The 13,352-nt window shown below is 38.8% G+C and overlaps 1 protein-coding gene across 1 annotated transcript in view; it reads left to right on the top strand.

Annotated features, from left to right (window-relative positions):
• The window catches only part of LOC103350776 (alpha-fetoprotein), a 53,237-nt gene that overhangs the window by 20,698 nt on the left and 19,187 nt on the right, over positions 1 to 13,352 (top strand). Inside the window, exons 8-12 of the mRNA XM_008267758.4 lie at positions 471 to 685; positions 2,238 to 2,370; positions 4,337 to 4,434; positions 7,362 to 7,500; positions 9,120 to 9,346. Coding sequence (XP_008265980.2) covers positions 471 to 685; positions 2,238 to 2,370; positions 4,337 to 4,434; positions 7,362 to 7,500; positions 9,120 to 9,346 — 812 coding nt within the window. The remainder of the gene's footprint in view (positions 1 to 470; positions 686 to 2,237; positions 2,371 to 4,336; positions 4,435 to 7,361; positions 7,501 to 9,119; positions 9,347 to 13,352) is intronic.

Raw genomic sequence — 13,352 nt, 5'->3', positions numbered from 1 at the left:
AAATGTAGAGACTGCCTTATACATATGCACACATCCATTCCCAATTATTTGTGTTTGTAAGTAAATATACAAGTGAAATAGTAATTTATGGTGTATATAGTAAATAAACCAATTGTGATGTGGCTCAGAGAAAAAAAATGCCTCCTAAAATAGGATCCCAAAATAAGAACAACAATGGAAAGACAAACAAATCATTTGTATTTTGTTTGGCTAAGCATGGCAACAATAATATGGTGGCTCTCCCCTTATGTTCTTTAAAAGATGTTAGAAGAGTCTGTGACATGTGAAAAAAGTCAAGTAGAGAAGTTTCCCTTTTTAAAGTGAGTCACTAAAAATAACCTTTTCAGTCTTTCACCTTGCCAAGGATAAAGCAATACACAGTGACAAGTTTTTCTTCCAATTTTCTGCTAATAACAATAAAGATCAGAATGAAGTCATCAAAAATAACTGCTGCATTTCTTGTTTTATAGAGTCAGCTTATGGACTATACGTGCTCTAAACAGGCTATCCTATCCAGCAAGATCACTCGGTGCTGTGAACAGCCAGTGCCATTCCGAGGGGAATGCATCATCATCTCAGAAAATGATGACAAACCTGACCTTTTGCCCCTGCCACTCAGCAGGTTCACAGAAGACCAATTTGTATGCAAAGAATTCACTGACAAGCAAGAGGACTTTCTACAAGAGTAATAGCGCTTTCTGTAAAGTCGTAGTGGTGGAATATGTATTCATGAACTTTTCGGGGGAGGTTGCACACTTGAATAATGACAGGTGCCAGCCAGTGAGGGAACAGAGTGGCTGGGTAGGAAGTGTGGCCAGGAGGAGAGGCTGTGCGTTCCAATGTTGGCAGCCAATGCTCAGTGTCAGTCATGTTGCTGTATGGGAATATGGAATAGGGGTTTTGGGTGATTGTGTCCCTGCATTTGAAGATAAGTAGAAACCTCTTAATTTGTAAACATTGACAACTAGTGTAGGAATTTTTAAACACAATGGTGTTTGTAAGCCTTGTCCTTGGGGACTTAGAGATGAGCAAGAGCTTCAGCTTGGTATATACCTGGTCAGTTCCTCTGTTCTGATTAATTTAATATCTACTATAAATCCTATGGTGTAGCACTTAACGCTTAACAAATTGGGGTGTTGGCAGCCCTAGTGTGCCATCAGAAGTGTATGAAGGATCTTCAAATAGCTCATGGAAAATAGGTGTTATGAAAAAATCTGTGTATGGATTTCAAAATGTTTTGTAATAAAATAAACTTTTAATTTCACTTTTCTATGACTATTTTGAAGAATCCTCATATACTAATTTGTGCAAAAAAGTTACTGATTTCAATATATAATATTGAGATAATATTGTCGTGTGATTGAAATAATTCCAGCAAAAGATGAGAACTTGAATTTTCCTCAAAATTCTTTGTAGAATGATCTTAGCTATGTTTCTCAAATTTATGGGATATTGGTTGATAAAAGTGAATGCACTATCTGAACTCACTTATTATGAATTCTTAAACTCACATTTACTGCTGAAAAATCAATAGGTATAGATCTTAATGAGTCTTTTGAGTGCTAAATGAACACATGAGTCTAGAATTGGGAGACTTGAGTTCCAGGCCTGGTTTTGATGTGAATATACTGTAGAATGTGGGTCAAGTCTTTTGATTGCCCTAGGTTTTTGTGTTCTAACTGTTAACTGAGGCAGTAAGATCAGATATCTTCAAGAGTTCCTTCTGTAGTCCTATGATTGATTTGAAAATATTCTACAGTCCATATTTTTCTTTCTTATGACATTGAAGAATGCATAGATTACGAATGGACTGATCACATTTGAAAGCTTAGATGTTAATTTTATACCTGGTTAGTATCATCCTAGAAAACAATTGTAATATTTAGACAACAAACTTTCAAGATTCATTAGAAAAAATGTATGTCTACTCAAACACCTGAAATTAATTTCTAGTAAAAGGAAGCAGAGTCTCAAAGCCGGAAGTGGTCAGTTAGTCAGGATATTTTAAGTTCAAGTTTTCGATCTGCCATTCACTACTGTGTTAGTTTGTATAAATCATGTGATTTTCTCGCTTTTATCTTCTTATCTCAAAATGTAGGCAGTACATTTTGAGATGTAGCTTCCCAAAGTTTCTAGATGCTTTAGTTAAAAGTCTGTAGTTATTGTTGATTTTCAAAACAAACCTCACTGTCTCCGAGTTTTGCTCTTTACCTTCTAATATGTTTCATATGATACAGGTTTCTTTACGAATATTCAAGAAGACATCCAGAGTTGGCAGTTCCAGTGATTTTAAGAGTGAATACAGTATATGAAAATTTATTGGGAAACTGTTGTAAATTAGAAAACCCTCTGGAGTGTTATAGCTATGGGGTAAATTCATTTTTTAACAGTTCTTATAATAAATAACTACAAATATAGGGAAAGTCCTGGTGTTGTTAGTGGCACCACACTTTTATAAGATGATGTTGCATGTTCATGCCGATTTTAAGCAATAGAAAAGAAATATGATTTCCTTCTGAACCAAAAGGCACATAATATTCCGAATGAGTCACTGCCTTGTAGGTTCTGTGTTTCATGAAAACTCTGCAATTTCCTCTTTAAAGTGAATGTAGATGATTGCTTGGCATATAGTAGCAGATAGCATGAAAACAACCTCACAGCCTATTAGGGTGTGGGAAGACCTACTGTTTCGCTAAGAAGTCTAAAAAGGATCCTTCTTTCATGGGACACATCTTACTATTCACAGCTAGCAGCTCCTGTCATGCCTTTGATATGAAAAATCTGATGGCCTACCAAACCTCTTTCCAAATGATAAGTTATCCATGGGTTACCCTGAGCCAGGGCGGCTCTGGCTTTGGTTATTCTAATCGATGACTTCCGTACCCTTAGAGGCCTGGAGAGGGGGTTGGAGAGTAGAGATTGAGGGTGAAAGCATCTCTTTTCCTTTATGGGCTCACGCAGGTACACGTAACATCTTTCTGTTTCCAAAGAGAAGGATAAATAAGGATGATTTAGTCTCTTGTAGTTGAGCACACTCTCAGAGCCTCACTATTTAGGCCTGAAAATCATTTTGATGATAACATCTTCCAAAAGCATGGATGTTTAAAGTTTACAAAGCACACCTACAACTGTGGCCTATCTGATCCTCACCACAGCCTGGTAAGAAAGATAATGCTGGAATTATAAAGTACATTTTTTAAGATCAGATTATCAAATTTGAGAAGGTTCAGGTGACTTGTTTGTTACATAGAGAGCAAGGACAGGGTTAAATGTAAAATCCAGGCTGTTTTGCAAATCTGATACCATTTTCAGGAGAACAAACAATGCTTATTAGGATAAGGGAGACAAGGTGTGATTAGTTAAGATGTTAACCAGTGATCCTAGAAAAAAGCAAAGCAAACTCACTAGAATCTTCCTACTGGAATCTTATTTTTACAGTTCAAGAACTCTGAATTTTCCTATATTTTTCCTATATTTGAAAATTCCACTTGATTCACTTCACTATACATTGTGAAATATGTTCCTGTTTTCATGGCCAGTGGTATTTTTATTAAGCCATGACTTCTTAATCTGCATTTCTATTTCTGCACTTATATCATGCCTGTTCTATTTATGTGAAGTGTATATATCATTAAAATAACTTGGGACGGATGTTTAGCCTAAAAATTAAGATGCCAGGTCATAACCCCATGTCCCATATTGGAATGCTTAGGTTTGATGTCCGTCTCTGGCTCCTGACTCCAGTTCCTTGCTAATGAAGGCAGTGGGAGGCAGTGATAATGGTTCAAGTAATTGGATTTCTGTCATCCACATGAGAGACCTGGTTTGAGGTCCCAGGCCCAAGCTTCAGCCTGGCTCACTTCTGGCCGTTGCAGGAAGGGGAGTGAACGAGTGGCTGTGAGATTTCTCTATCTCTATCTATTTTACTCTCTGTCTCTTTGCCTCTCAAATTAGAAAAAAAAGACAAAAATGTCCAATATACATACATGCTAGCCAGTCAAAGTTAGATCTATAAACTATCACTAAAGTTCTTTCTGCCTAGATGAGTGCCTTGCCTGTGCTTATGAAACATTCCATTTAAGCCCATAAATGAATTTATATCATGGGGAGTGTAATATAATCTTACTGTCCCACTTCTTCTTCACCAAGTACGTGGTAATTTCTCTTTGAGCAAAATGTGATTTTTCAAACTCATTAAATAAACCTAGATTTAGGAAAATAGTTATGTTAAACTATTAGAGAAGATGGTTTTGCAATCTTACCTCAAGATATATTGGTGCAACTGTAGATAAACACTGATTATCTCTCTCTCTCTCTCTCTTTTTTTTTTTTTCAGAACGAAATGTTCCAAAAAGTGGTACGTGAAAGCAGAGACCATGTAAAAAATCACTGTGATTTACTTAAGAAATTAGGAGAGAGTAGCTTTCACGACAGGTATGTTTATAAAATGGTGTTCAGATTTGTGTCTTTAGAAAGATTTAGGTAAATCCTGATTCTGAGAGTAGCTAAGTATTTATATCCTATCTTAAAAACTTCAGAGGCTAAGAGAATGAGTCAATTCAGAAATCACCTAGCTCTCTTTGTCTTGATTAGATAGATGTGTACATAACTTTGGGTGCATCTACATTGCTTTTCAAGCCAGTTGCCCAGATGCTTGTTTAGGGATGCCAATGTCTATGGCTGGGGCACTGCCCGGCTGCCTTCTCACAGGGGCCTCACCTTCACATCTGAACACTGAGTTTGGGACTTCGTGATTTTGAGTCAAGGCTGTGACAGAGATCCAAGCCAGGATCTCTCTGTCAGTACCAGGTCAGATCTATAGCGCAAATTTAGTATTTTCACCAAGAGTAGAGATAGATACCTTAGTCATTTTTCAGAGAGAACACACACCTCTCCTTGTGTGCAGAGCCTGGTAAGTACCATTGTATTTTGAGGATTAGGATGTCAAAAAACAAAGGGTAATTTTTAGTGATCTTTGAGATCTTACTGTAATAATCTATTTGGAAGTAGAGCGTTGAGGAAAACTTCAGTTTGATATAGAGTCCCATAATACTGACTTTAAGTTAAATGTCCAAAATAATAGATCCAGAAAAGGTATTATAGCTTATTTACAGAGAATTTTTGGCTTATCACTTTTTTATATGCGAATTCCATTGGTAATTACCAGAATAAGGTTTATTTGAGAACTTGTGGTTCTCAAACCTGATATTACATCCCAATTATCTGGAATAATTGTTCAAACACACATTCCCACCTGGAGGGTTTCTGATCCTATAACTCTGGGATGAAGCCTGAGAATTTGCATTTCTAATAAATTCCTATAAATGTTGATTCTGATGGACCATGGATTATACTATGTGGACCATTTGACTAAGTTGCCTGTTCCCTTGGGTGTTGTAGAAAGCAAACTCTTTCCCCAACTCCATTTCTATTATTAGTTCCGTACTTGATTCCAATTTTTGGTAATCTTCAATGCTTGATTCTTTAGTCATTCCCTTGAAGGTCTCTCTCCCTATCTATGGCTTCCTACCATCCTTCTAGTTCAGGCTCTTACCTGGGTTGCTGGAACAGCCTTCAAATTGTTCAGATTGCTTTTTCCCCTCACTTTGCCTCTTGTCCACCTCTAATACTTACTTTCTTTTTTTTTTTTTAAGATTTATTTATTTATTTGAAAGTCAGAGTTACACAGAGAGAGAAGGAGAGGCAGAGAGAGAGAGAGAAGTCTTCTGTATGCTGGTTCACTCCCCAATTGGCCACAATGGCCGGAGCTGGGCCAATCCAAAGCCAGGAGCCAGGAGCCAGGAGCTTCTTCCAGGTCTCCCATGTGAATGCACGGGCCCAAGGACTTGGGCCATCTCCTGCTACTTTCCCAGGCCATAGCAGAGAGCTGGATTGGAAGTGGAGCAGACAGGACTTGAACCAGCACCCATATGGGAAGCCGGCACTGCAGGCGGAGGCTCAACCAGCTACGCCACAGTGTCAGCCCCTTCTCTCCCCCGCCAATAACTTTCTTTATGGAGGAAACATCATCATGTTTTGAACAATGAAAATTTGATTTTGTTACAAAACTTTCTTTCTTATCTCTCTCAGTCACATTCAATTACTTCCCAAATGCTCCTTTCCTACTTTAATGTGGGTTTTTGGAATCATTGTTAGATCCCAGCTCAGATGTTATTTCCCTCTGGGCCACTTGCCTGAATGTCCTGGGATCAGACTCAATGCAATTCATGGTGCATTGTTGGGGAAATATTATTATCCCAACCCAGAAAACATCTCTACAAGAATAGTAGAGAGATGAACTAGTTTACACCCCACAAGCCATACAACAGGAGACTGAAGACAGGCAGAGACCTCAGCCCCCTACACAGTCCAGCAAATACAACTCATTACATCTATGTTTTCAGTGTAAACAAAACCAATCCCCATTGGGAGGGCTTGACAGTACTATTTGTCACATTAAGTTCATCCTAACTTTACTCAGTAATTGGGGTCACCATCTGTGTTAGCTAAGTGGCTTTGTCAGGGAGCATGGGGAGCTTAATATATCTTCATGAGAGGAGGTAGTTTTGCAGCTTGGAGCAAAGCACCAACTAGAGTGGGAGCTGCCCTCCTTAAAACCTGGGAGATAGCTATCTCCTTTGTTTGCATTCTTAAAAGATGGCTCCCGGTGTGCCGGTGCCGCAAGGCGGAGGATTAGCCTAGTGAGCCGGTTCTAGTCCCGGTCAGGGCGCCGGATTCTGTCCCGGTTGCCCCTCTTCCAGGCTAGCTCTCTGCTGTGGCCAGGGAGTGCACTGGAGGATGGCCCAAGTGCTTGGGCCCTGCACCCCATGGGAGAGCAGGAGAAGCACCTGGCTCCTGCCATCAGATCAGTGCAGTGCGCCAGCCGTGGCGGCCATTGGAGGGTGAACCAATAGCAAAAGGAAGACCTCTCTCTCTCTCTCTCTCTCTCACTGTCCACTCTGCCTGTCAAAAAAAAAAAAAAAAAAAAAAAAAAAAAAAAAAAAAAAAAAAAAAGATGGCTCTTTGGTCCTTAAAGAAGACATTTCTGGGTCATGAAGCTGACAGGAGATATATATAATTTCCAAAAAACTTGTATACATTTCAGACAGGACGAAGTGTTTACAATTCAAAGTTTTCTAAAGAAAATACACTGAGGAAGGAGAAAGGAAGGTGATCCTTATCATCATATTCAAAAGGAAGAGTTAAGCCTTGTATCTTTAATTGTCATATGTCCTGAAAGCATTCTGAACTGTTCACTACACATCTTAAATCATAGACACTGTCAGGTCCTGGAAAAAACTGTAGAATCCATGTTTAAGTGGGTAGCTGTTGCCCATGGTAAGAGGAAGCAACCTTTTCAGGCTCATAGTCCTTTACACCAAGAAAGCGCCACAGCTGTCTGCTCAAGAGGTGGTTCTGTTCACCAAGAAGATGGCGGCTGCTGCCACCAGATGCTGCCTGCTGAGCGGCGTGCAGCAGTTCCTCTGCGTTGAGGATTCGGTAAGCACATCTGAGGTTTGATTTGCCTAGTCTTGAAAGTTCTAATCTTTAATCCTCAGCCATCGAAGTCCCTTCTGTGAACACATCTAGTAATAGTCAACAAAGCCCGATATTTCTGTCTTCAGGAGAAATTCTTTCTTGTCAGCTCACGTCAATTGTCTTTGATCAGCAGCTGGTAAGGTTTTCCCTTCTAACATTGTGGGTGTCAGATTCCCAAGGTCTTTCTCTGGATCATATCCCAGGATCTATTTAGATTTTAAAGTCAACAAAAGTGATTTTGCCAGCAACTCCAAAGGTAATGTTGATTTTAGACTAACTCATCCTAATCAAATTTACAGATACTAAATTCACAAATCTGTTCATTTACAATGACCAATATCTTTCCAATAGGAAGGATAATTGGGTATAATAATTAGGTCTGTATGTTTTTTTCCTGAATCAAAATATTTGGGAGACTGAATTAGGATGTGAATATTAGTGCAAATGGGGTCAAAAGCAGATCAGGTTTGATCTTGAGGGTTTGATCTTCAGGTTATAGTGAAAACACAATATATTATTCTTTCCTCATAATGGAGAATAACACTCCAGGAACCAAGATACTCAAGTCTCTGAGATCCAGTATCCAGATTCCTCTCCAGGAGCATGATTTTAACATTATTGGATTCTTATATGGTGACAGCTTTCTCTGCTGAATGTTTTTAGTAGATCATATCCAAGATATGAATGATCTACTTGTTCTTTATTTTGATGAAACTAATTGCTTGGGTCTCATATTTAAAAAGTATCTAGCCCTGCCTTCCTTTTTATTAATTTTTATTATCTAGTCATGCCTTTTGGGGGGGGGTACTGTTTTGATTAAACTTGTGTATCCTTAAAACTTTGTTTTTGGGTGATCTTTTTCATTACTTCTAAAACCAAACATTAAATGTTGTTAGAGCTGGTTTCAGTTACTTCACCCTCAGCCAAATAAGTGATAGAGAAATTGGGTTGTCCTTATGAAAATGGGGGCATAGAGGCAGGTTTGCAGATAGCATTAGGATAACTACTAGTGTCTTGAGCACTAAGTTGTGAGCAATGCAAGGTGACAATTTCAAAAGGGGAAGAAGAAGGAAATAATTGAAATAGAATCTAAAGATTTTTTCCATTAATAATTTTATTATTAATTATACAAATATTCATATAGTATCTATCATGTTCTAAGTTCTGTGGTTGTTTGCAAATGTCTAGGTGTAAAAGTAGAAACAAAATTGGATTTGAGCTTCTTAAGAACTTCAATCATCATCAGTTTTACATCAGAGTCAAGTTAGCGATAGTGTTGACTTGAGGCTTTATTTGGTGGAGCATAGGAAGCTCTTGCCTTAAATCCACACTGGTCTATAAATTGGACTGGACAGGAACCTAAGGATGAAGCCCAAATGAGCTCATCTTGAATATGATAGGAAGAAGCAGGAGAGGCTGGGAACCAGGCTGTACCCCATAGTTTTGTGTTTCCCCAAGTAGTGAAATTCAGGTGGAACTAGAAGAAACTTTAGAATACTTAAATATAATGTTAGTTTATTTAAGAAAAAAATTAATGACCATTGATCTTATGTCTCTTTTTAAATTTTCTTCTGGGAAAGGCAAAGCTAATTCTTGGAGCATTGTGCAGACGACATGCGGCTGAGCCTATCAACGCTGCAGTGGGTCACTGCTGTGATGACTCATATGCCTTCAGAAAGCCATGCTTTGATGATCTGCAAATTGACAGAACTTATGTTGCTCCATCTTTATCTTGTCACCAGATCATCAGACTTAAAGAGGACTTGTGTGGGGCTCAGGAGGAGGAACTCCACATTGAAAAGCAAAAGTAAGAATGTTAACTTTGTTCACCAACAAGGAAGTGAGTACAAAAGCATTTAAATTGGATGCATATATAATGATTGTTTAACAAGAAGAACAGCTAAATGTTATGTTGGAATTCAAGTGGAATTAAGAATATTCTTCAGATTTGCAATTATGGCTATCATACTTATTACCTGTATACAATTAGTTAATGGGATTGAAGCATATTGATTAGAAAATATTGACAAACTCAATAAGCTAATCCTCCACCTGCGGAACCGGTAGATGGGGTTCTAGTCCCAGTCGGGGGCTGGATTCTGTCCGGTTGCTCCTCTTCCAGTCCAGCTCTCTGCTGCGGCCTGGGAGTGCGGTGGAGCATGGCTGAAGTCCTTGGGCCCTTCATCTGCGTGGGAGACCAGGAGAAGCACCTGGATCCTGGCTTCGGATCAGCATGGTGCGCGAGCTGCAGAGAGCCAGCCACAGCAGCAATTGGGGGGTGAAGCAAAGGAAAAGGAAGACATTTCTCTCTGTCTCTCTCTCTCTCACTGTCCACTCTGCCTGTCCAAAAATAAAAAAATAAAAATAAAACAAAATATTGACAGAAATACGTTAACATAATTTTATTAAAATGTAAACTTTAAAAGGTAATTTATGTAAAAAGGTTTCTTTGGTCAAGTAAGTTGGGAATTTTTTTACCCTTTTTCCCTTGAAAATTGATACTTGCTATTAAAAATAAAAGTCAGTGAAATCTTGACTATCTGGTTAGCTTGTTCTAACCCAGAAATCCTTGGACAACAGAACCTACTAATATTCTGCAGGAGCTAAACAAGGATACTTCAAAACATCATGAAATGTAGAGTTAAAAGATGTTTGCTTTGGCAAGAAATATTTTTGGAATCCATTCATTGACTTTCATAATATGCATTTTTTAAAAAGATTTATTTATTTATTTATTTGAAAAGCAGAGTTACAGAGAGACAAAGATAGACAGAGAGAGTTCTTCCATCTACTGATTCACTCCCCGAATGGCTGCAACGGCCAGAGCTGGGCCAGGCAGAAGTCAGGAGCCAGGGGCTTCATCCAGGTGCAGAGGCCCAAGGATTTGGGTCATCTGCTGCTGCTTTCCCAGGAATAGCAGGGAGCTAGATTGGAAGTAGAGTAGCCAGGACTCTAACCAGTGTCTATATGGGTTGCCTGTACAGCAGACTCCGGCTTAACCCACTGTGCCACAGTGTTGGCCTTATATATGCATTTTTCATTAACTTTTTGACAAGCCCTCATGTGTTGGGAAAGTGCTTTGCAGTGTTCCTTGAGGATGACACGTGTCACCTCGTAGTATGTAACTGATAACTTCTACTACTGTTATTAGGGGTGCTTTTTAATCTACCTGGAAGGATGATTTGGGGGTGATTACTGAAGGGTGCCAGCTGGTAATAATATAATGCCTCTGATTTCAACTCCTTCAATACTTGATTTCCTCTGTATATCTCCTACCACCCCATAATGAACTTCCTTGCACCATATAAGGTGTTGCAGCAACTTCTCAGGGTATAGCAAACCAGGGTGTCACAAGAAGCTCAAAATATAGGAGATAAACATTTAAATGTCACATACTTCAGTGAGGATATAAAATCAAAGCATTCTGAAAAAAAGGGAATTTTAAGTATTAATCAATACTTCCTTTTTCAAATTCAAGAAATTCTTCTAAAACATACTGTGAAGTTCCTCTATGAATACTTCCAGTGATGGACAGATCATTTGCTTAAAGTAGCCTATTTCATCTTCGAATATGTTTAATTATTAAAAGTGCATTTTTAAAGCTCTAAATCATTTTCCTTATCACTTCCAACCAAATTTCTGCCACTAAAGCTACAGTGAGAAATACTTCACAGATATTTTGTGTTTCAGAGTAAGGAAAGATTCCTATTTGTTGACAATAAACAATGAGGTAGGGTTATTATACTCTTAGTCTGCAAGTGCCTGTCCAGGGGAAGGTGAGATGAATGATGTACAATTCTTTTCAAAATTATATAAAGTCATGGTGTGTACATGCTTATATGAATTTGCTTCAAAAAGTTCTTGAAAAATGGAATTAAATGATATGCATTTCCCATGAACTTTTTAAAGGCCCCTTATAGATGACATATATGTGGTATATGGAAACATTTACAAATTAGAAAATTTATGAATATAAATTATTACTTTACAAAATGCTATTCTGATTTGGTTGCTGTTAATAATACATTGATCTTAAATACATATTGATCTTAAATGTTGCTAGTGGGATACAATTTCTTTAAATTTGAGCAACATTTTCCATGACACGTTCTGTATAAAAAAAAAGTTTTCTGGATGAAGTCAGCAAAATTTCAGCTCTTGCTTTCACATCTATTAAACTATCTTATCATTCCTCTATGTTGTCCACCCTATTTCCTTCTGGCTACTGTGGCTCATTGTCCATTGTTTCCCCTTACCCTTTCCTCATATGTTATACAATTAGTTTTTGATAAAATGTAGTGGCTCAGCACATCAATGATTATTGCTCAAGTTCTCTGTGTTGACTGGGTGAATGTACTGACCTGGGCCAGTCTGCAGCTGAGTTTGCTTACATGACTGCACTAGACTGCTAAGCCAATTGTGGGCTGTTGGCCTTGACTGACCTCAGCTTGAACTGTTTCTTTCTCTTGCACGTGGTGCCCTGTTGTCTGGTTTCCAACTCAATTTCTTCAAATGGTAGCTGGAAGAGAGAGAAAGGGTAGAGGCCACCAGAGGCCAAGGTTTGGAACTGTGCAATGACAGTTCTGCGGCATGGCTAGCTCATGTGGAAATAGACTTCATTTCTTTATAGGAGGAGTAGAAAAGTTGCATCATAAAGAACATGGATGCAAGGTAATGTAGACAACTGAATTCAGTTTTGCAGTCAATATGTCACATATGGATCATTAATGCAGTTGCTGAAATTACAGAAAAATGATGAATGGCAAGATAATAATGGAAAGAGAGGCAGTTAGCTGGGTCTGAAGTCATCAAAAATCAGGGGTCATGGCCAGGTATTTTCTGTGTGATAAAGCTGACCACAAATATAGCTTTAAAACTTTCCACTTCACTAAGTACCCAAAGACTATCATAACTCTTATTCTTTCTTTAGCTCAAGTCTAATAAGATATAAGAAGGTAAAAGTCCATCTCAATTCCTGAGTACGTACTTTGCTTCCTCTTAGGAAGTTTCCCAGACTGGATAGGCACCAACCTACATTTGAAAATTTATGAAAACCTCATTACAAATTTATGAGATAAGAGTTCCAGTGCTGTGGTGCAGTGGGTTAAAACCCCGGTCTGCAGCACCGGCATCCCATATGGGTACTGGCTAGAGTTCTGGATGCTCCACTTCCAATTCAGCTCCTTGCTAAAATGCCTGGGAAAGCAGCAGCAGAAGGCCCAAGTCCTTGGGGCACTGCACTTACATGGGAGATCCAGAAGAAGCTCCTGGCTCCTGGCTTTGGATAGACTCAGCTCTGGCCATTATAGCCATTTCGGGAGTGAACCAGCAGATGGAAGATCTCTCTCTGTCTCTCTCTCTGCCTCTCTCTGTAACTCCGCTTCAAATAAACAAAATAAATCTTTAAGAATATTTATGAGATAGATGAAGTTTTAGTCAGATTTACACCTGAGAGGAATTACTTAGGGAGAATGAAGGTTTTTTTAATAGCCTGTGGCTTTGGAGTTTCACAGTCCAATTTGAGTGGCCCCATTAGTGATATGGCTGGAGTATGGCAGAGGGAAAATCACATCGCAAGTCAGGAAGCAGAGACAGGAAGCACAGTGGGCTCATATAAGCAACCCTGTTGCAGGAACTACTCCTAAGGGCAAGAACCCAATGCCAAACTCCCAAATCAATTCACAGTTTCCACATCTAAATCAACATTAACCATTAGCACAACATAAAACTTTGGGATTCAAATGTCTACATGAGTCATGGGGAACCAACTTCTGCTCAAACCATAGCAGGTACTGCTTCATTTTAATAATGAG

This window comes from Oryctolagus cuniculus, chromosome 8, assembly GCF_964237555.1.
Source record: "Oryctolagus cuniculus chromosome 8, mOryCun1.1, whole genome shotgun sequence".
NCBI classification, from domain to species: domain Eukaryota; kingdom Metazoa; phylum Chordata; class Mammalia; order Lagomorpha; family Leporidae; genus Oryctolagus; species Oryctolagus cuniculus.
This window is presented reverse-complemented; position numbering and strand designations above follow the sequence as displayed.